The sequence below is a fragment of the Neophocaena asiaeorientalis genome, unplaced genomic scaffold (assembly GCF_003031525.2).
Source record: "Neophocaena asiaeorientalis asiaeorientalis breed wild unplaced genomic scaffold, Neophocaena_asiaeorientalis_V1.1 scaffold7, whole genome shotgun sequence".
In the NCBI taxonomy this organism is placed as follows: domain Eukaryota; kingdom Metazoa; phylum Chordata; class Mammalia; order Artiodactyla; family Phocoenidae; genus Neophocaena; species Neophocaena asiaeorientalis.
Genome location: NW_020185337.1, coordinates 7,822,097 through 7,849,061, shown reverse-complemented (window position 1 = coordinate 7,849,061; position 26,965 = coordinate 7,822,097). Strand labels below are relative to the sequence as shown.

The window sequence follows — 26,965 nt, the reverse complement described above, 5'->3', positions numbered from 1 at the left end:
GCCCGGAAGTGGTTTCCCCTCCTTTATCAGTGTCCTGGGGTGGAGTGGTTGATGAAGAACTTAGCCAAAGTCCTGCCAGCACACCCACCAGCACAGCCACTTCCTTCCTCCTGCTGGGCCCGAAGTTAAAACACCCTCTTGAAAGTGGAGGCAAGGCCTGGGCTCCCAGGAGGGGAGCAGGGAAGCCACGGGGTACATGAAGCGCTTCCCCACACAGTCTCTGGCTTATCTCAGCCATTGCAGCATGTGGGGCTGGGACTCTCTGGCTTCCAGAACCAATCCAGATGCCCTGTGGTCTGGTTCCTCCCAGATCCTGTTCCCCAGGACACTGAAGCATGTGTGGTGGTGCTGCTGGGGGAGCACCGTATTAGGAGTTAACTGGACCAAACTAGAAACGTGGCTCCAGCACCTGATAGCTGTGTGATTTTGAGCCAATTCCTTCACCTCTCTGAACCTCAGTTTCCTCATCTGTGCCATATTCTCAAGTTGGATGTGAGGCTCAAAAAAGGTGAGGGGAGAGTGTGAGAATGTTTGAAAATCATGGTGGGCTATGCTTCCTTGCTTCAAAACAAAACAAAACAAAACAAGACAGCTGTCATTTATTGAGAGCTTGCGTGCCAGGCACTGTACTTTGCAGGCCTTATCCAATTTAATCTCACCCCTCCCCTCACGACCCCAAACCACGAGGTCAGTACTATCATCAGCTCCATTTCCTCAGTGTTGAAATCAGAGCTCGGAAAGGTTAAAGGCTGCCGTAGAATCTGGAGGCAGGAAAGCCTGGAAGTGAGCCAGGCTTCCCATGTGTATCCCCATCCGCCATATGTGCCTCCCGACGGGACCCATGGCCCATTAAAAACAAACAGCATTCCAAGCCTCATTTTCCATGTAACATTTGTTATTTTATTGGAAAAAGCTGGTATTAACATATTTATAATTTTATTCAACAGTTGGATAGTTTGTGAGACACCAAAGAAAACAAGAATGCACCTATGAGTTACAGAGTCCAAAATGGTCAGGCCTGTCTACTCTACCACCACTTATCCGATGCCACCGAGCGATCAGTCCTCAGAGAGTATTGAAATAAAAACAAAAACAACTCAACAACTTCACAATGACTATGTGAACGCCCGTACATTCAAGAAGAGCAGAAAATTTAAACGGTAAGGAAGCAAAGTTTGTGACTATGTTACTGGCCCTTCTGCCATGTCTAGTTTTGCCCCTCCCCCTCAGCATCTTTTCTCAACACACATTTTATTCATAATTTGCTTTGGACATCACTATCTTCCAGGGATCCAAAGGCATGCTTTTTCTTCTGAGATCTTTTTCTTTCTTTCCCTTTTTTTTTTTTTTCCTTTCTGGTTTGGTATCCAAAGTTTAAAACAGAGTAAGGAACCAGGAACTGTATTAAGACCTCCTTTTGAATACAGATTTGCACTTTGTAGAAATGGTCCATGTTAAATCTATGATCTGACAGTAACCTCTATCTGCAAATGCAAATTTCCTCTCAGCATCTGAATCACAAAGGGAAATGGATCACACCAAATACCCCAGTAATTGTGTAAGGCCCTCAGAGCTGGATTTTGGCTTCAACAAGATTTCTATACAATTTACCACATTTTGAACCTCTTTACAAAGGGAAAAAGAGGAATCCATCCCTGTGATTGTTAACTTTAGTTAGAATAGATATGTACATATAATACTGTCCAGGTCACCTGGATTTTACAGTGATATATAAACAAACATTCTTCATTCATGTTGATTAAAAAAAAAAATCAATGGACCCATTTCCTTGTGTAATTATCGTATGGCTGGAAGTGAGTGCACATGCGTGCTGTGCTTTGACACACACAAAAGTAGACCATTATCTGTTGAGAAAAATCTCAGGTTGGGCCTATTTCCTGGGTTAGGTTACATCTTGTAAAAAAAAAAATGTCGGATTCGGTTGGGCCTCTGAACTCCGCTTTTTGAATCAAAATGCAAGCCACGTGGCTCTGCTGCCAGTTCCAAGGGCAAAGACAAGTGGGCGTGGTGGGTGGGTGGGCCGATCTGGTCCTGACAGCGGGAGGAACTGTCCTGGAAATACCGCATTCTCTGTGGCCCGAGGGGAAGTGTCCTTCGGGACTGAGGGTCATAAAAGAAAATTTATCCTAAAATGGTCATAACATGCAATTTTCTTTTGGAGGCAGTTCAGTGCATCTGGAAAAGGAGCTGGGGTACAGATGTGGGGTGGAGAGAGGGCGGAGTTCCTCGTTACCCAACAGGTGAGGGGCACCCCGGGGGTCTTCTGCATTCTGTGTCTCAATTCTCCCCGGACCCTCGTCATTGTCCCACCTGCTCTGTCCTGCTTCACAAGATGAAGAGATGTTTCCAGAAGCTTCCAGGCTAGAATGCTGCTTTAACATAAGCCACCAACGTGGTGGGTTATAAAGGGCCTTGTGGGAGCGCCTGGATGGGATTCCTGACTCCCCCCTTGGTTGGTGCAGGCCTTGGGCCTCAGTTTTCTTGTACGCACAATGGGAATGACAAGTTATTCACCTTTAATCCCTGGCACCTGGCACAGAGCCTGGCACTCAGTGCGCAGTTGGCATTTATGGAGGAAATGAATAGGCACCCAGTTCACAGGGTCGTGATGAAGATGCAGAAAGATCATGGAGGGAGCCAGTACGAGTTCCCACGAGGTGTCAGTGACGGTTGCAGGATGACAGGAGAGCCACAGGGCGGCTGCAGGGACAGACGCATGGGCCTGGGGGGCTGGCACCACGCCCAGCACGGGGCAGATGCTCGCGAAGGGTTGTTTAAATGGTGAAGAAAACAGGCACACACATGGGATTCCATTCCCCTTCCTCTCAAGAAACTGTAACAGACCTGGGATATTCAAAGACATTAAAATAACCTAAAAGAGCTTGCAAATTCTCAGCATGAATTCACGATCCAAAAAGCAAAACAGTGAGACCCTCGGCTCTGAAACAGTGGCAATTGCTCCATTTATCATCAAAAGAATCCCTGGCTGGCTTGTTTGAGCTTCGTTCTCCGTCCCCGGAGCCCTGATCTGGGGCCAGTGAGGCGCGCGAGAGAAATGGCTCCGGGGCTCCCTCGTCCCCAGAAAGAAACCTCTGGAGTGAAAAATTAACGCGCAGAGGTAAAAATCCTAATAAGGTGGGAACGACTGCACGCGGTTAAAGTACGGGATGAAAGAACTGAACTTCAAGGCCGACAATCACGTCGGTTTACTGTGAATCCTTTTTCCTGTTTTCAAACAATCACCAGCAAAGGCGGTCCGGCCCCGGGATGCTGGACGGACGGCCCGGCGCCCCCTGGTGGCCGCTCCGCGCGTGGCCGTGTGGCGCCTAGTGCATGTCGGAGTTCACCTTGTCCTGGAAGATGTACAGGTTGTTGGTGGCCGCGATGGCGATGATGTTCTCGGCCGGGTGCCAGGCCGTGTGCAGGATCTTTTTGGTGAAGTCCAAGCTGTCCACGCTGATGTCGTCCCGCCTCCGCTTGCCGCCCACGCACACGCGCCGCGGCTTGAGCACCGCCCGGGGCTTGCTGCTCTCCCGCGACGCCTCCAGGGTCACATCCCGCTTGGTGTTCCGGTCAAACATGCGAAAGAAGTTGTTGTAGGCCCCGGTCATGATGACGCTGGCAGGAGACGGAGCGGCGTCAGGCAGGGCAACAGAAGAGAGAAGCCCGCCCCTCCTCCCGGGGCTGCAGGGCCATCGCCCGGGAAGCAGACGGGGGACACGCCTGCCTCTTCCCACCTTCTCTTAGGGTCTCTTGTCCTCCCTCACATCTCAACTCTGCGCTGACAAAAGGCAGGCCCCTGAATCAGCCAGATGTGGCCTCCTGGTGGGGACCCAGGACCCTCCTGTTGTCTGAATAGTTGAGTGACTAAATGATCACTGTCTGCACACCATCAATGTGCAGGTGTTCACAGACCTCCCGTGTTCTCCTAACGAGCATTCTATATTTGTCTATCCACTCCCCACCTCTTCTCCCTACCTCTCCTAAGGAGAAGGGATTCCTGTTGGACCAGAGGAAGGACGTTAATCTACACAGTAAGAGATGGGAGAGAAAAGAATACCACCTACATGGGCCTGGGCCTGGAGAAAGGGGTTGGGTTTTGGAGCAGCTGGGGGCAGGGCATACAAAGTAACTGGGGAGGTGGGAGTGAATTCCAGAAAATGATACTGAGGGTAAGGAAGTGGTCCCCTTCAATGTTCTTCAGGAGAGATGCGGACAGACTGGAATCCCTCCTCCCTTTAGGAGATGAACTGTGCTTCCTGACGGTGTCATTGCTCCAAGATGAGCCACGAGGACCCCTTGGTTTACAAGGGTTATGCACATAAGCCATGTCTTCAGTATCACCCAAGTCACGGGAGTAATCCCGTGCACTGGGCTGTGTAGGGTCAGATGTTCAGGCTCCCCGAATGACGCTGAGCCACAGGCTGAAAGTGACATATGTCCTGGTAACATATTTCCTTCTTGTGGGAGAACCTGGGCTGACACCAGGAGAGTGTGGTACCTGAGGCCCCAGCCTGTAGCATCTTCACCTCCCCTGTAGCCCACCTCCCCGGGGTCCACATGAGAATGGACAAGTTGTCATCACAAGTCACCCGTCACCTCGCCTGTGGACCATGTCTTAATGTCGGTCCTTTCTAGATGCTGATGGCCTGGGTGTGGGTTGGGGAGGCCCCTCTGCTGCCTGGTTCCTGAAACTGCTCAATGAGAGGGGTCTCCCCAGCAGAGGGAAGAGGGTAGAGTGGCATCCGTCTCCCAATGTGATTGATACAGCACTTTGTTTCCTTCCTAACTGATAAGTCTGCCCCTCCGGCCTCTGATCCTTCACAGAAAGGACCTTTCACTTGGCTTGGGGCCTGGCAAGTCTGGGCCAGGAACCCCGTTTAGGTTCCGGCCCACAAGCAGCTGCCTGCCCGGGCTGTGCGGTTCCTGGAGATGGCCGTGTGCCCGTGAGGCCAGCCTCCCACCAGAGCCACAACCTGCACGTTAGCGCTTGGTGCCACCTCCCCTCGACACCCAAACCGCTCTCCCTGACCTTGTGTTCAGAGATGGATGGGTAGGTATTTGGGGGCAATGAGGATGGAAAACCCCTTCTATAAAGTGGCACTTCCGCAGATGTTCCAGGGGCGTCCAGGCGGAAGGGGGTGAGGCCCACCCGGGCCCCAGCAGGGGGCAGAGGACACGTGCCAACTGGGTGGTAGGAGAGGCGTTCCATAGAAAGACTGTTCGCAAATGTTCTGGAAGGTTCTAAGGGAACACGGAAAGTGCTGTGCCCTGGGACTGGTACATTTGGAGATTTTGAAACTACCCCGAGGCCTGAGAGGGAAGGGGAGGGAGGAGTCACAGGAGAGAGAGAGAGAGAAAGAGACAGAGCCAGAGAGGTCTGTGTGAAGGGGGCTGTCCTCTGCAGGGAGCTGTGCCCAAAGGGACACAGTCAGCCAAGATGACAGGAAACAAGGGGGAATAAACGCTCTGGCCTCTCTCTCCACCCTCAGTCTCCTTCTAGGGTCCTCAGTGGTTAAACCCGGCCAGAAGCCAGTGGGCACGGAGGCCTGTGGATACAGCCCATGGGGTCGGCCTCCAGGTATAGTCTCTGTGGAGGAGGGTGGAGATGGGAGCTGGAGGGGCAAGTGGGGAGCCCTCCCGGCTCACCTCGCAGTGCTAATCGCCCGTGGGCCAGCAGCGCCCGCCTGTGCCTCTACCTCTCCGGCAGAGGCGGGGCGGTGGGGGTGGGGGGGCTCCCGGCGCAGGTGTGTCTTGTCTGAGTCCCCAGGGCCTGGCTTGGCCACCTATGTGGGAAGTGGTCCTTGAAAGAAAGACAACCCCTGGCAGCAGCGGACAGGAACAGACCAAGCAGAGCCGCCCAGCCCTCATGCCCCGGGGACGACGGAAACTCAGTAAATGCTTTGTAAACCAAATGCACTGAAGGGCCAGAAGCTTCTCTCATTCACTGCCAGACCTGCAGGTTCAGAAGGTACCTGCCCCCAGTAGGGGCTCACTAAGTATCTGACGAATGAATGAATGAACGAGTGAATGGATCACTGAATGCCGGGGCAGGGTCACACACAGTCACAGCCACCCTCGGAAGACTTAGGAAGGCACGAAACAAGCTGCGTGACCACCCCCTGCACAGGGACAGGGGACAGGCCAGGGGTGAGTGGAGGGGGCTTCTTGGACGCTATCTGGGGAGGGGTGGCACGTGGCAGTCAAAGGGTTCTGCCTTTTAAGAGGTTTGTGTAATCCCCGGACGTGAAGGGCGGGTGGTGGAGAACTCTAGCGCGCTTTCTGGCTATAGTCTCTTCTGTTCTGAAACCTTAACTGCTGTGAACAGATCCGAGTGCTGCAGAGGAAATGACATGCTGCGGAGGTGCTGGGTGGGCGTGAGGCGCCCCCCAGCGCTGCTGGCGTGGGATAGGGGGGTGGGGGACAGTGCCCTCTGCTCCCTCCTTCCCAAAGAAGCCCCCCTTCTCTCCTCAGAGGTCAGCTCACACCAGGGAAGGCTGGGTTGGCTCTGATGTCGCCTAAGTTATGGCCCGTGAGACTTCACGACAGTGCCACCGCCCATGCGTCACTGGAGCGCAAACCCAGGTCTCTCGGGGCTGCCCTGGGGCTGCTGTGTGTGCCAGCGGCTTCTCCTCGGGGTCCAGGAGTGTGACCCTTGCCCGGGTCATCACCGGAGTGCAGCGGCTCAGCCAGCCAAGGGTCGGCCTTGTTTGGGCCAGAAGACAGGGAGAAGGGCAGGGTGAGGTTGGGCCTCCGAGGGGCTGGGGGTGGGGTCAGAGGGGCCATCCTGCCAGCCAGCGCCCAAGTGTCCCAAGGCCAGGGGATGGGCGGGGGGGAGCAGGGGGTGCTGCAGGGACAAGGCCCGTCATATTGACCTTGGCCTTCCCACACAGCCCGGGAGGTGATGCCGGGGAAACGCTCCCCAGATCCGCGCTCTCCACTGCCCTTCTTCCTGCCTCTCAGACGCAGCAGGGCTGGAGGGGCGAGAGGAGGGCAGGCGAGCAGGGGGCAGCGACCAGGGGCCGCTGCGGGTGCGGGGAAGCCGCGCCCGAGTCTTCGTGTTCAGGAGAGGCAGTGGGGCTGCGGGCACAGGCCTGCGGGGCCGGACAGAGGCCCGGAGCCCCTTCTGCAAGGTGAGCGAGGAGGACCCGAGGCAGGGAGCGGGAGGGTGCCCTGCGCTAGCTGCCAGCGTGCGTCTGTGCGTGTGTATGCGTGCGCACGCCCTGCGGAGGGACTCCTCAGGCCTCGGGGGTCGGGGGTGACCAGTGGGGATGAACTCTGACCTCCCGACTCGGGGCAGCAAGCCCACCAGGCCTGTCTGGTTCCACAGACAAGAGGGGGGCCTGCCTGGGACCCCGCCAGACGCCCCCTGTCCCTCCCACAGCTGGCGTGCGCTGGTGTCAGGCTCTGCATCAGGCCGGGTCGCGGGGTGGGCCCCCGGCACTGGGGCCCAGGCATAGGAGGTCAGTGCCGATGGAGGCAGGAGGGCCGGGCTTCATGATGAGGGGACTCCTGCTTTTGGTCCTTCCTGATCGCCCGCTCTGCCTGGCCCTGGGACACTGGGTGACACTGGGATGACACTGCTAAGCCAGCAGCAAGAGAAGGTGGATTCTCTCCTTCTTCCACCCCTCCCTCATCTCCCCTCTCCTTGCGGTGTCCCTCACCCCCACCCTATGAGGTGGTCCTCCCAGAGCCTGCAAAGGAGGAGGGTGGCCTGCAGGGGCACAGACCCACCTAGAAGCTCTTAAAACCCATACCAGCCCCGCAGCCTGGGAGTAGGGGCAGCACGTTGGATGGGGGAGTCAGAGAGTCCCAAGGGCCAAGGCCTCTCTTCCCTGGGCCCAGAGCAGCTGCTGTGGAGCAGAAAGGGTGGAGCTCACCAGCTCAGACTGGGGTCAGGAGCCGGGCAGGAGGCCCTGATGCCGGGTGACCTGGGGAAGACAGGGAAGGAAGCCTTTCTCTCTCCACCTGCTTTACTTGGGCCTAAAACTTAAAGGCAAAGGCACACTCCACAAGCACATGCAGTGTGGACAGTGCTTGGGTCGGGTCAGCCACCTGGGTCCAGATCCCAGCTCTGCCCCTGACATGCTTCCTAGCTCCCCGTGCAGTTTTCCCATCTATAAAATGGGGTGAGGGACCCCAGCCCCTGGTGAGAATGGACTGGATAACAAGGTAAAACAGAACAGTGCTGAACTCAGTAAATCCCACCTCCTGTTATGTATTAAATGCCAACAGGTATTTCTGAATTCTAACCATCCGTGGGGCCTGAAGCCCCACCCACCTGTCTGACTGGGAGCCCAAGACTAGGGAAGCAGAAGGAGAGAGTAGGAATCTGCGTGCCAAGGGGCCCGACCAGGGGGGCCTCGCCCCCTCCCTCCCTGCTGGCAGGGGCGAGAGAAGAGAGAAGGCAGCCCTCCCGCCACCCATTTCTCTAGGGAACAGTTCACAGAACCCGGTGGGTGCTTTCACACAACACCCATCCTTCTTCTGAGCCATCAGGGGAAGGGAGAGTGAGATCATTCAAGTTATTTGTAACCCACACAGCTGCTAATCCTCCTTCCATTTGGCTGCGGGATCCAGCTGACACCTCTGGGGGAGGGGAGGGAGCCCCACCACACCTGCAGGGAGGGGTCTCTCTCACCTGGGAACACCAGGTCTCAGCACCCTGCAAACCACACTGGGACAGAATGGCCCATTGCTCCCATTCTTAGGTGTTCTCTAACATTCTAGAAGGTTCTTTTAACAGGTCCTGGCTGCCCTTGTCCCCAGGCTCTCTTCTTTCCACTGGGGAAAGGCTCCTGCCCCATCCCTGTGGTTCTGGAGAGTGTGACAATCATGGTGCTCTACTGCCCCCTGCTGGCCAACTGTGGCATGCAATAAATCATGTCCATGCTGATTGGCTCAAAAGTGAGCATGTGACCCAAACAAAGCCAATCAGATCCTTCCATGAGAATTTTCCATATACCTAGAAGGGTGATTGTGGGCTGGGAGGACAATGGAAGGGGGAGTATTTGGGGTCACCATCCCGAATAGCAAGGGGGAGCCATCTGTAGTAGGAGAGGATGAGGCTAGTGTTTAAGAAGAAGCAGGGAGGCTCAGAGATGGGAGTGGACAGAGAGGAGATGGCCCCAAAGGTACAGCATGAGCCCTGGGGTAGCCTTGCTGGAACTTCTCAGAACAAGCTTAGGCTTATCTGATTCCTGCAACTGGAAGATACTTGGTTGACACAGATACCTTCTTCCCAGGCAGAACAGATCAAGGGGAACTTCCTAGAAGAGGTGGCATTTGAGGTGGGTCTTGGTGGCTCCGCAGGGTTCTTTCAGACAAGACAAACAACAGACCGGTGTGTGCAAATCATCGGACCATCTGCTGCCAATATGGAGCCATGGCCTTGCCAGGAGTTTCACATACAGCGTCTTATCCTCAAAGCAGCCCTTGAAAGTCCAGATTTATTAGAACTACTTTCCAGGTGACCAGACTCAGAGAAGTCAGGTGGCTTATTCAAGCATGCAGTTGGAGAGTGGTGGAGCACGGTCTGGAAATCGAGGGTGTCTGACCCCCAAACCTCTGCCCCTTCCTCGCCCCCAGGCTGCCCATCTAAGTCTTGCTAGAGTTGGGTAACGGGCGCTGTGAGGGTTATCAGATGTCCACCCGCTCTGTGCTGCTACCTATACAACTGGCATGCTGGAAGCTTCCCGTTAACATGAGAAGGACAGAAAACGCTGAGCTGAGGGATTCAGGTTTGCTTTGGTTTTCAAGGGTGGGGGCCCTGGAGGGCAGCACTTGCTTCTCCCCTTTGCCTCTGAGCTCCTGGAAGGCTGGGACCAGGCTTTATTTACCTTGGGATCCTCCTCTATGGGGCTTGCTGGGCTCATGGGATGCTTGTGTTGAAGTGGAAGGAGGTGGCATACCCCTATGCCTTCCAGAAGGTCAACAACCACTGACTGGACACTCCTGAGGCCCCAAGTGAGGGGCTCAGGATGGGCTGAGCTACAGTCCCACTCCCAGCGACACCTCAACCAGTGGGGAAGGCAAACAGAGGCAAGATGAAAACATGTAATAAATGCAAAGACACAGAAGGAAAACCCAGGAGGCTGGGGGTGTCAAGATGCAGAGGACCCTGAGGGCTTCCTGGAGGAGGTGGCCTTGAGTTGAGTCAGTAAAGTGAGGTGACAGCAGGAGTGAGCCAGGTGCAGTGTGGTCAGGGTTCCACGGGGTGGGAGTAGAGCGGGTTGTGGAGGAAGGTGCAGGGACTACCAGGGCTGGGGTGGCTGGCATGTAAAGTGTATGGCAGTGAGAGGCAGGACAGCAGCTCCAGGCTGGGCACCCAAAAGCCAGGAAGAGAAGGCGGCTCCAGTCTCTGGAAGCCCAGCATGCCCGTTCATGGACGCCCCCTGGTGGTGATGTGAAGGAAAGGCGGGCAGTGGTCACAACCACTGGGAGCCCAACACATAAAGACAGAAAGACAGACAGGCAGACAGACAGACACACACGCAGTAGTACTGGAATCCCCTTTTTGCTGTCTTCTGAGATTCTAATAGACTCCCCAGCCCCAGACCTACTGCCGGTAATCCCTGGGGAACCCCCAGTGTGTCAGCCTGTGGGCAGGCCCCTGGAGGGAGTGCCGCGGGTCCCCTCTGACCCCGCTGCATCAGCCCAGTCTCAGGCCAGGGCCTCCACCTGGTTTTCTAAGTGTCCTTCAGCGGACCCCCTGTGCCCACCATACTGGTCCCTCTGAGAGCACTGTCCACTTGGAGACTCCTGAGCCCCAAGATGCTGGCAGAAGCTCTAGGGGATCCTCCACTCCTGGACACAGCAGCTCGACCCCCCTTGCGTCCCCACCCATCTTCCCTGGCGGTCCCGGTGGGTCTGTGCTCACAGCCACACAGGGTGGTAGCACAGAAGCTCTCACATGACCACGGCAGTGCCAGACACACTCAGAACTCGGGGACAGCCCAGCCTGCTCCTGGCTGGACACGCAGGACTGACGGGGTCCACGTGGATGGACGCGCCCCGGGATGGCACCTGAGTTGAAGGCTGCCGGCTCTCACTCCGTGCCTTCTCCCTCGCCAAACCCGCTCCGCTTGTGAAGTGTGACGGGCAACAGGCCGATATCCTGGCCAGAGTGCTTTTCAGCCCTGCAAGTTCTGGTCACCTGGGTCCCTGCCCTGGGCCTTCCCTGTCCACACTCGCCCTGGGCTGAGCCAGGTGATGGGGAAGCAGGAACTCAGGTCAGGTTCAGAGCCATTTCCCAGGTGGGTGGGGCTGTGAGAGGCGGCTGCACCTGTGGAAGCCCCCAGCCACAAAAGGTGCAGCAGCTCTGCCATGCTCCCCGGAGCCCAATGGGCCTGAAGCTACAACCACGATGGCCGGAGGAGGGTGGAGGTGGGTGTAGACCAGTGGCTAAAGCCCTCCCCGCCTCGGGGCTCTGGCACCTGAACAGCCCTCAGTCCTGACAACGTGGGGAAGGGGCTGCACGGTGAGGGACCCGGAATTGACTAAAGATGTTTCCACTACTACTCAGGAGATGTTAGGTATAGTTTCAGAACATGAAGTTTCCTTTCTGCCCTTGAATCTGAGAGCTGAGAGCTCGAAGCTGCTACAAGAAAGACTGGGCCTCCTTGGAACACCTTGATTCCTCAGGCTTGATAACAGTTAGTCCCCCTGACACATCCCGCCCAGGTCACCAGCCGGCCCTGCAGAGTGGAAGGTCCCTAGTTAGGTGGGTGGGGTCCAAGGTCTGAGGTTACCTGTCGCTCCCATTCCAGGCGCATTCGAACTTGTCAAAAATGCAGTCGTTCTCATACAGGGAACAGAGCTTGCTCCGAAGGTAGTCGTGGACCTGGTGAGAGAAGGGGACGGGGTGAGTCGAGGGGGGCACCCCGACAGTCCTGGCCCCCGTCCAGGAGGAGGGTCTCACTGAGCAGGGCTGTGTCCTCCGGGGTCTGGATGGCACTCCCAACTCAGCCCTGCTCATCAGGAAGGGTCCATAGTCTGGCACACGGCCGACCCCTGAGCTGTGGCCAGAGAGGGGACCAAATCCTGGCTTTGCTCCTCCCTGGCTGTGTGACCCTGGACAGTGACCTCACCCTCTCTGAGCCTTGGTTTATTCATCCTTAAAGTGATAAGAGCACTCACCTCATGGGCTGTTCCAGGATCAAATGTAAGTGACTATTTGGTATAGGGTCATGTCCTCTGAGGACAGGTGGTCACCGTGAGCACATTGGTGACCATCATGGAGAAAAGGGGAAGGAGAATTCACACAGGCCTCTCAAGCGTGATCTCGGCAGACGCCACCTGTCCTGTTTTATATAGATGAGGCACTGAAGCTCAGAGGTTAAGTAACTGGCCCAAAGTCACACAGCGTACAAGTGGAAGGCCAGGATCCTCTCCCAGGGTTACCAGACACCACAGGAGAGATGCTGATGCCCCATGACCTGCGTCCATCTGACTGTAGCCCCATCCCACAAGCTCTATAACCACGGGGCCTCCTGGGTGCCAGCTCTCTTCGGGGACATGGCCCTGCCCTCTGGGTGGCGGAAGGGGCAGGTAAATGGGTAACATGAAGCCTGAACTCCTGGCTCTGCCCCTTTGTGACCCAGGGGAGTCACTTAGCTGCTATGAGCCTCAGGTTTCCCCGTCTGAAAAGAGGGTCATGAGATTCCCCCTGCCGGAGAAGCGCATGAGGGTTCAGGGCAACGACCATGGGGCAAAGCACCAGGGAGGTGTTTGCGACCCCGATTAACTATGGAGGGATGGAGAGAAAGAAGTGTCCAACTCCTGCTGGGCAGTGACATTGGCCACAAACCAAGGGTCAAGTGCAGGGAGGGGTGGGGAAGAAAAAGGGGGGTTTTGTCCTTTTCCATCGGGGAACCTCTTATTCATCTTTAAAAACCCAGCTTTAGAGTAGGTCTCCTCCTCTGGCAGCCTCCCTGGATTCCCCCAGGCTGAACTTCTCTCTCTGACTCCTCAGAGCATCAAGTGCACCTGAGGCTCCTGCCCTGACTTAGCGTGTGTTTATATTGACCCCGCAGGCTGGAAGGTTCTTAACACAGGACTTCCTCAGGCCTCGGATGGCATGCCCCACCCCAGAGAGGGCTCCCTGCCCGCCCTGCTCGCGAAGCTTGCTCCACCGCCCTTCTTTTCCCACTCAACCTGCACTCCTGCTTTATTTTTATTTTGGGGCCCTGCCTCACAGCTTATGGGATCTTAGTTCCCCAATGAGGGATTGAACTTGGGCCCTTGGCAGTGAAAGTGCTGAGTCCTAGCCACTGGACCATCGGGGAATTCCCTGCACTACTGTTTTAAATTCTGTCCATACACTGACATCACCCAGATGTTTCTCTCCAGCCAGGACCTCTCTCCCCAAAGCCCACACTGGACCGTCCAGACCCCTCGAGGCTGGTGAACCCTGATCCCTCTACCGTCCCCCATCCTTTCTGGACAAAGGTACAAAGGCCACAGGTGACAGCGTGTTTCCACACACTTCTTGTCTCTCATACCCACACTCAGCCTGTCCAGGATCCAAAGCAATCCGGAGCCCAGTCCCTTCTCACCATATCTGTCCTACGTTGCCACCCTGCTCCAAGCACCACCACCCAGCTTATTGCAGATGACTTCTGGCTGCTCTCCCTGTGTCTGCCTACACCCCAATCCCCAGCCCTGGTTTATCTTACAGGCAGCAGAGGGATCCCTTTGAAACCAAGCTGAATCACGTCATGCCTCTGCTCAAAACCCTCCGGCGCACACAAGTCCCCCCGGTCACCTCTCTGACCTCAGGCTCTTCTTCTCTCCCATATGTTCACTCTGCTCCAGCTGGCTCCTCACCATTTCTTTGTTTTGGCCATGCCGTGCGGCATGTGGGATCTTAGTTCCCTGACCAGGGATTGAACCAGCGCCCCCTGCATTGGAAGCGCAGTCTTAATCACTGGACCTCCAGGGAAGTCTCTCCTCACCATTTCTTGAGCGCACTAACCATGTTCTTGCCTCAGGACCTTTGCACTTGCTCTTCCCTCCTCTGGGAACACCCTCCCTGTAGAGGGCTCATGCCCTTATTTCCCCTAGGCTTCAGCATGCCTATTTTCTCTGCCTCAGCCCCTGGTTTGTCACTCTTTTGGAAGCTTGTGATTATTTCACCTATTTGCTAGGTTTCCAGTCATCTTCCCTGCTGAAACGGATGCCCCTCTAGGCAGGACTTACTTGTCTTGTTGCCTAACAATTTCCCAGTGGGGTGCACAGGGCCTGGCACATCACAGGGCCTCAATACATTTTTTAAAAATAAATGAGTGGGGTTATATGGAGATGGTGGGGCTGGGCTCCCCAGGTGGGCCACCTGTCTGAAGAAATAGCAGGGCCCTCCCCCTGCTGTTCCCCTTTCTCCACTCTGCTTCCTCAAAAGCCCTCAGCGGCTCTCACGTGGTGTGTGTCTGTGGCTAGAGGTCTCCTAGCCCATGGCCACAGCAGGCTCAGGTTCACTGTGTTCCTGTCATCTGGGACCCTTGAGGGTGAGGCCACGGCTCCTCCCTTCTTCTGAGCCCAGGGTCTAGTGGGGCACAAAGCACCAGCCCAGTATGTGTACGACTAAGATGAATAGGGATCAATGGTGCCTGAGGTCATTTCTGGACACAGATTAAGATGCTCGTGTTCACCCCTCCAGGTTGGCACGTTTGTGTGTGCTCCTTGCACTCAACGCAGCCTCACTGATGCACTCGTCCAAACACACGTGCTGTTCTCTCCCGCGTACTGAGTGCCTCCTGCCCTCTGGTGGCAGGGTGAGGAAGGGTGTTGACTATGGAGTAAGAAAGACCAATCTAAGGTCGGCTGCTTGCTACTCTACCACCACAGATATGCCATTTAACTCAATTTTCTCCAAATAAAATGGGATAGAGAGAACACTGTCCCCACCGCCCAGGACAGCTGGGAGGCTTAGAAGAGGAAAAGTGTGCCAAGGTCTTAGGTCAATGAAGCACATGCTAAGGCTCACTCAACACCCATCCCTACCCTTTTCTCCCTGTCTTCTTCAACCACAGAGGCCGTAAGCCTACTAATTTTTCCAGCCTGGTCATGGGCCTGTTCTAACCAATGAGTTGTAAGAGGTCTTCTCAGGAGTGTTCTGGGAAAATTTTTGTGTTCATAATAAAACATAGCACAGATCCAAGCAGCACAGCCTTTCACACTTCCTCCTTTCCTGAATGGAGGTCAACATAGTTCCTGGAGTTGTGGCAGCCGTTTTGCCACCATGAGGTATCAAACATGAAGGCAGAAAACCAACACTCAAACGATAGTGAACTAAATCACAGAAGTGGCTACTGGGACACTGGGCAGGTCACAAAGCCACTACTTAGTGGCCTAGATACTCCAGGCTTCCTGTGAAGGGAGAAAAGCCCCTATCTATTCAGTACTGCAAGCCAGCCAAACACAATTCTGCTTTACACAATTTCTAGCACCTAACAGCTAAAAGATGTTAGTTATGTTGGTTTTACATAAAGATTACTATTTTAGAATCAATAGGTCAGCTGGGCCAGAAGCCAAGCACCCAGCTTTGGACCTGGTCCTCCAGAGCAGTGATTCTCCCACTTTATTGGGTCCTCATGTGCTTTGGGAATCTGAAGGCTCTGGACCCTCTCCCCACAAAATGCTCACATTGAACACTGTCCCTAGCTTCAGGGTCTGGGGGCTTTTGCTGACACCAGGGACACGAAAGGCTGAGGGGCCTCAGAGGGCTGGACACAGTCATGTCCCTGGGCAGGCTCTGGGAAGGGCATGCTCTGGGAAGGTGCCAGAACAGTCAGTCCCACAGGCCTGAGCAGGGGTTAAGTCATTCCCGCCCCAGTCTCTGACCCCTCCCATTCCCAAGGGTAGAGGAGGGGCTGACCCCTTCCTGGGAAGTGCAGTGGGAGCTGGAGGCCTGCAGTAAACACAAATGGCTAACACAGGGGTCCTTTCACGAATCCGTCATCCCGAGGAAGCTGGAGGACGGGGCAAGGGCACCGGAGCCGCCCCGGACGTCCCTGTGGGTGTGGAGATGCCAGAAGCACATGTGTCCCAGGTCAGGCTCTGAGTACCCCGTCTTCCCCTCTCAGCTCTGTGCCCCCTCCCAGTGGGGGCCCTCCGCCTCCCAGGACACAGCCCTCCCCCAGTCCTTGGCAGGGAAGGAAGACAGGGAAGGGAGCTGTGCAGCTCCCATTTGGGCCCCGAAGCTGTCACTGCCCAACTGCAAGGCAGCTCCCCATATCCTAAGCTCTCAGTATCCCAGGTTCCCTTCCTGTCAAGTGGGGCTGATATCACCCCATTCACAGGGCCAGTGAGGAATAGAGGAGAAAAATATATGTGGCACTCTGTGTGCACCCAATACTTGGTGACACTATGAGGGTTTGGCTGGGTTTTCTAGGGGGTGGGTACTGTTTTCCCACTCACATCTGCACAACCAAATCTTACTCATCCTACGAGGTCCAGCACAAATGTCACCTCCTTCAAGAAGCCTCCCAGACTGCCCCAGCTAAAGACATAACTGGCGCAGCTTTAAAACAGTCCAATATTTCCGCCAAATTTTAACATCACATGAATTTTGTTTTCTATTCCCTAATATATATGGATGAATCATAACAGAAAAATAATAAACGACTTTCCAGGAAGGTGTCCCATGCTTCATCCTGTATGTCTGGCTGACAAAGCCTGCACTGAGGATTTAGAAATGTACCACGCTCCCACTTCACCACTGTATCATTAGCTAAGGATGCTCCCTGGGAGGGGGCAATGCTTAGCCTGCGTTAATGGTAGGACTGCAGACGCCGGCTCCAGGGGAGGGAAGCCATTGTCTGCTCCCTCAAACTGAGCCCAGCCTGATGCTCACCTTTGTCCCCTGGACCTGGGACTGCAGACCTAGTCACAGCCCTGCCTCAGGGCAGGAGCCAGCAAGCAGATGACACACAGCTTCCCGTGAGGCGGGGCTGAGCAAGTTCTCCTGTCCTTGGCTGAGCTAGGTGGGATGAGCTGTCTGATTTCTCAAGCCTCAGTGTCTTCACCTGCAAAATGGGCTTATGAAAGCCACCCTATAGCTGGGAAAGCCCCTCAGTGTGAGTTCTCAGCACAGGGAAGGCGGCAGCGGGTCTCCCACCCACAGAGGGGCTGCGAGGTTTTCCAGGCATCAGTGCCCACCTGGTAGGTCTCTATGGGCCGCGCCTCCATGTTCAGGTCCCAGACCTTGACTGTGAGGTAATCGCGGGTGAGCATGTACCGGCCGCTGTGGCTGAACTTCACGTCCGACACGGAGGAAATAATTTCCGAGAAGAAGGAGCGGTTACTGGGGTCCTCAGGCTCTTCGAATACTGCGGAGACAAAAACAACCACCGTCATTGGGCTGCTCCCACCCGTGGGGTCCAAACAACAGACGACTCCATTTCCACTCTGGGTTCATGCGGTAGGTCATTTATTCATTCATCAAACTTATAACTAAATACAGGTCAGGCCCAGGCCCAGACGGATCCTCCAAAGAAGGAAGAACCAGCTCTTGGAACAGTGTTTATTGAGCATTTACTCTAAGCCAGATTCTGTGCTGAGCCTTTCCCGTGTGTTACCTTATCTAACCCCACAATAAAAATATCAGGTTGGTACCACTAATATTCCCATTTTATAGCCAAGAAAACTGAGGCATGGATGGCCTCAGAGCTGGAAAAAGTGGTGGAGGAGGGATTTGAACCCAGAGCTGTACTCAATGTGCTGCTCTCTGCTGCCTCCTGCTGGTGATGCCAAATGCCAGGACTGTGAGGTGTCCGGGCATCCTCGAAGGTGCTGGACCACGTCCTGGACTAGGCTGGGCACCACCTGTGGTTCTAACTGGCTCTGGGGCCTCTGTTCATGGTGCACTGGGCACACACGGCCGAGCACCACTCATAGGTATGTTCCGTTTGTCTGCCACGCGGGTTGTAGCAAAATCAAACCTCGCCACCACGGATGCAGCCTGAGTCCCGTTTGCTGCCTGCCACCCACCTCCTCTTATTTTAGACCAGCTGCTCCACACAGGAAGTTGCTTACCTGACCCCTGAAGGAAACAGCTTGCTGCCTTTACCAGAGATCCCAGAGTGGGCAGCGAGCGGCTCCCCAAGCAGCATCCCTTCCCTGCTGTCCCCCATAGCCAGGGCTTCCTGACACAGGGAGGTCCCCATGCAGCAGGACAAGCTCTTCCAAGTTCCATGTCTGTTGCTGGCTGTCCCAGTAGTTTGCCCACCTCACTGGACAATCAGATCCTACAGTGGCCCTGGTGCTGCAGCAGGATGGAAATTAGGGTCCCTGCTGACCACTTAGGACCTGGGCCATGGATGGGCCTGGGGGTCAGGGAAGAGGATGGGGTGGTGGGTTGGCAGCCATCTACAGCCAGTCTGGAAGGACTTTTAAACATCTGACAACCTGACCAGCTGTCCCCATGGGCACCGGCTGAGTGGCTGCCCTGCCTACTTGTCTCAAGGCTCCAGGCTTAAAACAGGGAAGCAGAGATCACATGTCCCCAGAGGCTCACAGGAGTGCCCTTCCTGCTGGCCCCTCCTATGTGGGAAAGTCCCATATCCCACTTCCTAGGTCTGTCCCAGCCCCTTACCCCCATCTGGGAACCCGTTCTTCTTATTGTCCAAGGTAGACACTGCTCCTGCCTTTCCCAGAGATACAACTCCTGCCCAGCTCCCCTCTCCAGGGTGGCTGGAAACATTTCATGCCGATCGGATGCTCTCATGTGGTCATGCCTACATGCATTCACTCATCCTCTCAGTTAACCAGTCCATACTGAGCGCCCACCATAGCCAGGCACTGTTTGAGGTCCTGGAATGCTGCAGTGAGCAACACCCCCATTCTCCTGGAGCCCACAATCTCCTCCCAGAGACAGACAGTAAAACTCAGTGACATGTGATACCGTTGGGCCGTGGTGGAAGAAAGATAAAGTAAGTGAGGAGACAGAGAGAAATGGGGGCTGCTGATTTGGATAGACAGGGCCTCTGTGGGAGAGCACATCTGAGCAGAGACGTGAATGAAGTGAGATACCAGGGAGTAGGACTCCAGGCAGAAGTCATAGCATGTGCAAAGGCCCTGAGACAGGGATGAGCCGAAGGCCACGTAGGCTGAGAAAGGCGAGAGCGAGGGGCTGTAAGCCATGGGAAGGGCGTCATCCTGTAGGCAACAGGGAGCCACAGAAGGGCTCGGAGAGAGGAAGGGCATGGCAAGATTTGGTTTTCTCCAGGATTCCCCTCCCTGCAGTGGGGAGGAGACCTCCTTGTGGGTCACCTTTAGCCTCTAAAACCTCTGCATTCTGATTGGTCATCTCACATAATCGTGTTTTGTGCCCTGGTACACTGACACCTTTATTTTTGCAGGTATAAACATTCGTAAGTTTTCTTTGTTAAGCCAAAAAATTTAAATCAATGACATTTCCCTCTTAGATGCCTGGAATAAAGACAAATTCAATATTTGATTTCTTACTTAAACTAAAGCACTGAGATTCTGTATTGTCTTTAAATGAACAGGGGTATAGACCTAATACTTGGGAGAAATGGGGCAGAAGGTTTGAAAGAAGATGCACCTCAAACTCTCTTCAGGGATCTGGGTAGCCCCCAGCACTTCCCCTGGTACGTGGCAGGAACTCTCTCTCGACTGAATTAGCATCTCTGCTGCTAGGCGTCAGACAGAAGGTAAGATATAAAAGCATAAAGCGGGGTCTGTCTCTTGCACCCCGACTCTGTACCCCTCGCCTGCCTCGGTGGATTCCTCCAGCCTCCACCCAAACCACTAGGGCTGGTCCTGCTCACTCCGCCCTGCACCCGGCAGGGCTCCTGGCACGCTCTGTGGGGTTTCGGTAGGCAGATGGGGACCAAAATCACAGAGGAGCATCCGCACTGGATGTCACAGAGCCAGGGGCTGCGTCTTCTGCTAGCTTTAAGGAGCAGGAAACCACAAAGGTCAAGGGCTGAGAGGATGACCTAATCCATAGTTGAAAACAGAAGCACCAAACGGCCCACTGCAACCTCAGTTCTGGCTGTACTTGGGCACTTCTGATGGTTTCTTTAAGCACAAAATCACCAGAACTGAAAAAGATTAGCGGGAAGGATATTAACAAGCCTGAAAAAAGTTATACCTAGAAGTTCTTAGTTTTCTTGTCAAACATTTCTATGAAATTTTTGATACAAATATTTTTTGTCAAAAGACTGCAGAATCTTCCGTATCAATCCCTCCCCCTCCCCCCAGACACAACCTGCACGTCCCCAGGCCATTAATAAGAGATAAGAGGGTCTCCCTTCTAATTGATGGAATCACTAAGGACATTTCACAGTAATTATTGCTGCCGAGAGTTCAAAGAATTGCATCCCAGAGCCCCTGTCACTTGTGGTGGGCTCTATCCCACCTCTCTCGCCTGCCCTAATTATTTTGTAGTTGGAGGGCTCCGAAACAGCAGAAATCTCTGTCCGATCGTTTTTTTTAAAAAAATAACTTTGCATAATTAAGGCTCTCATGGCCCTAGCTGGTTCCCTGACAATGGCATCCTCCTCTCTGGGTGTCACTGTTGTCACACACGGGGGAAGGGTGAGGAGACCCCTTCCTGCCTCCCTCGCCTAAGTGAAGTGAAGGGACCCTGGGGAGGTTCTGAATCACCCGTGATCCAAGGAAACAGAAGTGAAGCCTGAGGTGCGGGCCAGCCTTCCTCTCCAGCCTTGCACACAACTCTGATGTGTCCCTCTTCTGCTTAAAGCCCTCCATTGTTCCCAGTGCCCGCAGGATCAAGGTTCAAGATCCCACATGTAGCTGCCAAGCTCCTTCCTAACTGGGCCCCAACCGGCCCTGCTGCTCCAGCTTCACATACCTAAATTCCCAGGGCCTCGAACAGGGTGAGACAAGCAAGACCCCTAGGGCACCACACGGAACAAGTCACTCTGGGGTCACCTTAAATGAATGCCTCCTTCAATGTTGTGACTTAGGCATCTCGCTTGCCTCATCCTAACCCTTGCCCGGCCATATACCAGGCAGCAGGGCAGAGCCAAGCTCTGGGTGACCTCAGACAAACCCCTTAACCTCTCTGAGTCCAAGTTTCCTCACCTGGAGGACAAGCATGGTTAGACCTCCAGAGGTAATACCTAGAAGCACCGGGCCCAGTGACAGACTTGAGTAGCTGTTCAATAAAACTGCATAACTGTTTTTATAGTTATTTTTCACATTGTTTTCTCTCCCTGAAATTTCCTTTCCCATTTTTAGCCTCTGTCTTTCTCACCAACTCCTGTACATCCTTCAGAACCCCAACTCAAACATCCTGTTCTCTGTGCAGCTTGTCCAGATGTTCTCTGAAGAAATGAAATGCTCACCCTCGCTGCCCTCACAGCCCCGGGATGCCCTCTTGTATGGCATCAGTGAGGATGCCTGGTCACCTCATGGGGCTGGGAGCTCTTGGGGCAGGGGGTTCTGCCTTTGTCATCGGTCATCCTGGCATCCCTGCCCAGCCTGGAACCAGGCTCAGAGCCCAGCCTTGCTCACAGAGTGGACAGGACCTTCTGGTGCTGCCTGCCTATGTGGCCTCTTCTCCGTGCCTTTCCTGACATATTTCTTTCCCCACCTGGTATGATGCCACTTACATATCTAGGCACAGCAGTGAAACCTGTATCTGCTAGAAGTGGCCTCTGGGAGCCCGTGGCTTTTGCTCTGTGTCCCTCTCAGTGGCACCAGCTATGTGCCACTCCTCATTGTCAGCACGTGGGTGGTCTTCTCTGGGCATGGGTCGGGAAGTGGGGGGTAAACTGAGCAGGCAGAATTGATCAGATGGGGCTGGGATGAAGGGAGGTTCAGGGCTGATGGAAGAGCTGCCCTGGCTTGAGCCATACGCTCAGGGACAATGGCGCAGGGCAGTGAAACCCTGAGAGAAACATGGCCATACGGAAGTGGGGCTGCAGTCTGCGGAGGTGGACAGCACAGGAGGAGACGGTCCTGAAGGAGCAGACGGGTCCTGCCCAGTCCTTGCTCCTGGCTGCCCTGGTAACGGGTCCCTCCTCTGCTCTGATATCATACGAGAGCCTCCACTTGAATGACGAGCACACGCATCCAGCCTAGTCCCACCTTCCCACCTTGGGCTCCAGGAGGAGCTGCGGTGGGGAGGTGGTCCCTGCAGCCGAGGGAGAAGCGTGGGGTTGTGGACCACAGGGTACCTGTTGCTCCCGCACAATGCCACTGTTGGGGGAGATGCCTCCTGCGAGGCCACCTTCCCGCCCCTGCCCCCCTGCCACCGGGAAGGCTGAGGCCGTGCGGCGGGGCCGGGACAGGCAGTCACTCGAAGGCGGTGGGCACAATGAACTCTTCTCTGCTTATGACTGTCCCCTGCTCAGCACCGTGTGATGGACCCTGTTGGACAAAATAACGTCCACCCCAACTGTGGCCCCCCGCTGTCCCTTCACCCCACTGCAGCCAAGCCCCTCTCACGGCACGCCCCTTACCCCCTTCCCTCTGCCGCCTCTCGTCCCAGGCTCACTCTTTTTCATTCTTCAAGGTGCAGAGATGCCTCCTCCGACCACCTTAATTTAAAGCTGACCACATCAGAGCAGCCGCAAAGCCTTCAGAGACTTGCCCGCTGTCACGCTCCCATTTACTTACTAGTCTGCTTGCTCCATAAAGCCAGGCGCCCTCTCTCTGCACAAAGCCTGCGGCCACCCCTCACCCTCTCTCACCCTCCATTCTCCATTCAGTCCGTGGGCAAAGCCAACCTTCCACTCACTGCACCCAGCCCGCTTGGGGCGTCAGCATCCTTCATCTGGGTTACTGGGCTAATCTCCCAGCTGGCCCCCCACTTCCACCCTCCTCTCTGCAGCCAGGGGGCTCCTATTAAAACACAGCCAGGCAAAGCCCCCTGTGGCTCCTGTCCTTTCAGAGTAAACCCAGAGCCCCCACCATGGTCTGTAAAGTCCTCTGCATGTGGACCCTCTGCTCTCCACATGTGCAGCCTCCTCTCTCCGTGTGCCTCTAACCTCACCCCGACCTCCCCCGACTCTGCTCCTGCCACACGGGCCTCAGGATCCAGCTACAAGGCCCTGGCTGTGCCCTCTGTTGGGGGCTTTACCCTGGCTCTGCCCCCAGATATCTGGAGCCTCTCCAACAGAGGGGAGCTAGGTCTGGTCTTTCTATCCCAGATCCATTACCAGGGATGAGTCCTGGGAGTCTACCCCACCCAGACCCTTTAAGTGAACCTGGCTCATCCACAGTTTCCATAAGAGTTCTTTGTTCTCAAGGCTTCTGTGAAGATTAAGTGAGAAAGAACACAGGCTGATAGGCATGAGACTACTGGAGCCTCTATCCTGGTTCCACCTAGCTGTGTGACCTTAGGGAAATGTCTTAACCTCTCTGTGCCTCTGTGTGATAAACGATAATGGCCCCCAAAGACGGCCGCATCCTCAGCCCTGGAACCTGTACATGCTACCTCACATGACAAGACTTTGCAGATGTTAAGTTAAGGGTCTTGAGCTGCAGAGATTATCCTGGGTGGGATTACAGGTGGGCCCTCTCTAATCATAAGAGAGAAGGAGGAAGGTCAAAGGCAGAAGAGATGGCATGATGGAAGCAGGGGTTGGAGTGATGCATTTTGAAGATGGAAAAGGATCGTGGGTGACCTCTAGAAGCTGGAAAAGACAAGGAAACAGATTCTTCCCCGAAGCCTCCAGAAGGAATGCAGGCCTGGCGACACCTAAATTTTAGACCTCTGCGCTCTAGAACTGTAAAAGAATATATCTGTGTTGTTTTCAGCCACTGTTTGTTACAGCAGCCAGAAGAAACCAATACACTCGGTTTCCTCATCTATAAAATGAATAATCGAGTACCTCCATCATAGGGTAGCTCTCAGAACTTAATGAGATGTAAACTTCGAGCAGCTCGGGGTGTGTAGCAAGCCCTTGACCAATGTTAACTGCGGTTCCTGCTTCAACCAGCATCGGGCTGTCACAGAGTAGGGGTTCCACCAGGGGGAGCAATTGTCATTACCACCTATTCTAGGGAATCTTCGTGCTTCGGCACAGCCCTTCCTTTTGGCAGACTCTGTGCTGTGAAAAGCAGAAATAACTGTCTATTTTGAGGATTCAAGCACAGTCGTTTCCATGGTTACCCTGTCATAATGACTAGCAGACAAAAGACCCGGATTTCTACTGCTTTGGAGAAACACAGCAAGCTGTGGGCTGGGTAGCAGCAGCCCGTGCTTCCTGGCTCTGCCCTTGACGGGGAGGAGCCTGGGGAAGCCACTGCATTTCTCTGACCTCGGTTTCCTCATCGGCCTAACGGCAGAAGTCAACACGTGATCCACTTGTGATCCGGGACGCCCTTCCTTCAGAGAACAGAAAATCACGGTCTTATCTGTTGAGAAAATGATGCTGTGACCATTCATCTCTGGGGGTGTCTCTATCAGCCATCCCCTGAGTTCTGAGTACTAACTAAGTAAATATATAGAAGTGAGATGCAAAGAATGGGTCCTAACCTCCAAGTCTCTTTATAAAGAGACCTGGCTCCAATAACAACCATTTGATCTGATTAAAAATAACTACCTAATTGGCAAGACAAGGCCTTGCCAGACAAGGGCTAAGAACAAACGCGATCTGGAGAAAGCAAACAGCAGGGCGGATATCTCCTCTACTCACAACTTATGGCAAATTAAATGAGGGAAGGAAAACAGAAGCTGTAATGTATTGTACAAAGACTGATGAACAATCCTGCCACTGGCATTAATGAGAAAGTGCAGAGTATTGAGTTTGAGAATGAAAAGAAAATTCTAGAAAAATTTAACATACATTTTTGATGCAAATTAACTCCCATAGAAAACCTATATAAACCAATAATCAAAAATGATTTACACTTGAGTTTTACTAAGACTTCAAGGAGCTGATATATTATACTAAATATTCTAGGGAAAAAAGAGAAATCGGCCAGCTCATTTTACAAGAGAACCATCTTCTTAATAAAACTGGGCAAAGAGTGTAGGCAAAGAAAATTAAAGGCCAACTCCATCTATGAACATTTATGCCAAAAGCATAATTTTTGCATTTATGGAAAAATTTCCTGCCTTCAGTGTCACCAGCCACTGAAAAAGCCCCTGGTAGTCAAAAGGTGCGATGTCCCTCCCTTCATACCTTGGCCGTGCCAAAGCCTTCTGGAACTTTTCCAGAGGCAGACTCCTCCGTGGCCCTATAGTTAATTAATACTCATCACAGCCCCAGGAGAGGGGACGAGAAATTCAATGGAGTTGAGTCATCAAAATAAAGTTACAGCTCTTGCACTTGACTTTGTGGGCTGATTCACACGCAGCTCCACACCACCGGGCGTATGACGAGGACGTGCCTGGAATCTATGCTTGTGTGCCTGGGCTGGGGAAATGTATGAGTGGTGGCCGCCCTGGTGGGTGGCTGCTTGTTCAGACCCCAGGGAACCAGCTAACACAGTTACAGAAGCCAAGAGGAGCTCTGACTCTCACATCCAGCCCACGAAGAACGTCATTCAAGCAGCGTGGGCGGACACAAAACCATCTCTATTCTCCCTAAATTCCATCCTTCCTGCACACACACTCAGGGACAATTTCTGGAAGTATTTCTTTCCATGCTTTTCTGTTTCCATTCTTTCAGTGAAGTAGCCATTGCCTTGCTTTTCTCCCCCATGGAATCTTTAAACATCATTCCCTCATGTCATTAAAAACCTCCTAAGTTAGTATTTTAAATGTCTGAACAATATTCCATTATACAGACATCATCATCTGGCCACACTGGTGCCTTCCCATCTTGGAGCCTTGCCCCCTGCAGTGTCCCCCTTCTAGAAGATTCTTCCCCCAGAGATCTGCATGGCGCACTTCTTCAGCACCTCAGAGAGACTGTTCCACTGTAACCTCCTCAGTCAGTGGCACTGACACGACCCTCCCTATACTCTGCTTTTTGGCGGCTGTTTACTAAACCACTCACCACTCTGGACATCACATCACCTGGTTAGGAGTTTATTGTCTGTCCATTGGTTCCTGCTGCAGCCCTGTGTCAAGAATAGTGCCTGGAGCATGGCAGGTACAGACAGCCTGCCTGGATGGCTGTGTGTGCCCCGCTGGCCCTCGCTCCACCCAGAGAGGGAGATCTGCCCTCGCCACCCTGAGTGCTGACACCTCAGCCCTCAGGAGAAGGCTCGGCGCACAGAGAGGGGCTGTTCCCAGGACTCCGCTGGAGGAGCCCTGGGGCTCATGGACGGGGGACTGCAGCTCCAACAAGTGCAGACCCAGACATGCCCCGCCGGGCATGCGTACTTACGTTTGGAGTGCTTGTCGCACAGGGCGGCCGCACGCATGTCGCAGAGGCGCAGGGAGCCCTTGCTGCTGCTGTAGACGAAGAGGTTACAGTGGTGCGGATGGAACTCGGACGCGGTGATAACCTCCGTCAGGTCCTCCATGTTGGCCGGCTTGATGTCCACGATGTCTGGGTGGCCGAGTCAAGGAAGGGGCGGTGAAGGAAGGGCGCCCTCGCGGCTCTGCCTTTCCCAGCTCAGAGACCCTCGGGTTTCCCGACGCCTCTCGTCGGCACACCCACCTACCCCGCATCTGAGCTGGCTCCGTTCCTGAGACTCCTGGACAAACACCCCGCCACGCAGTCCCCAAGCTGCAGACCTGACTGTCGTCGAACAACTGCTGGTTGTCTCTTCTGGATGCCCGCCCACTGTTCCCATAAGGCGGGACTGCCGCCTCCTCCCTGACCTGTGCCCTTTCTCCAGCCAGTGCCCATCCGCCGCCCTGCCCCACGCAGGGCAACCCTTGAGGCTTCTCCCCTCTGCCCCTCCTCTTTCAGTTGCCAAGCAGGAGGCCAGGAGCGTTTGTTGAGTGCCTACTACATGCTGGGCTGTGGACACACTAGGTGAACAACTGCAGTTCTCCCCGTCACTCTGTGAATCGTGTCTGAGCTGAGTGGACAGGTATCGGTTGGCT

General features: G+C 54.4%; 1 protein-coding gene across 1 annotated transcript in view; it reads right to left on the bottom strand.

The window, feature by feature from the left end:
- Positions 1–3,347: 3,347 nt before the first annotated feature.
- The window catches only part of PPP2R2C (protein phosphatase 2 regulatory subunit Bgamma), a 134,440-nt gene continuing 110,822 nt past the window's right edge, over positions 3,348–26,965 (bottom strand). Inside the window, exons 6-9 of the mRNA XM_024736146.1 lie at positions 26,298–26,462; positions 17,179–17,348; positions 11,772–11,863; positions 3,348–3,639 (exon numbers count right to left, since the gene is read on the bottom strand). Of these exons, the coding sequence (XP_024591914.1) occupies positions 3,348–3,639; positions 11,772–11,863; positions 17,179–17,348; positions 26,298–26,462 (719 nt within the window). The remainder of the gene's footprint in view (positions 3,640–11,771; positions 11,864–17,178; positions 17,349–26,297; positions 26,463–26,965) is intronic.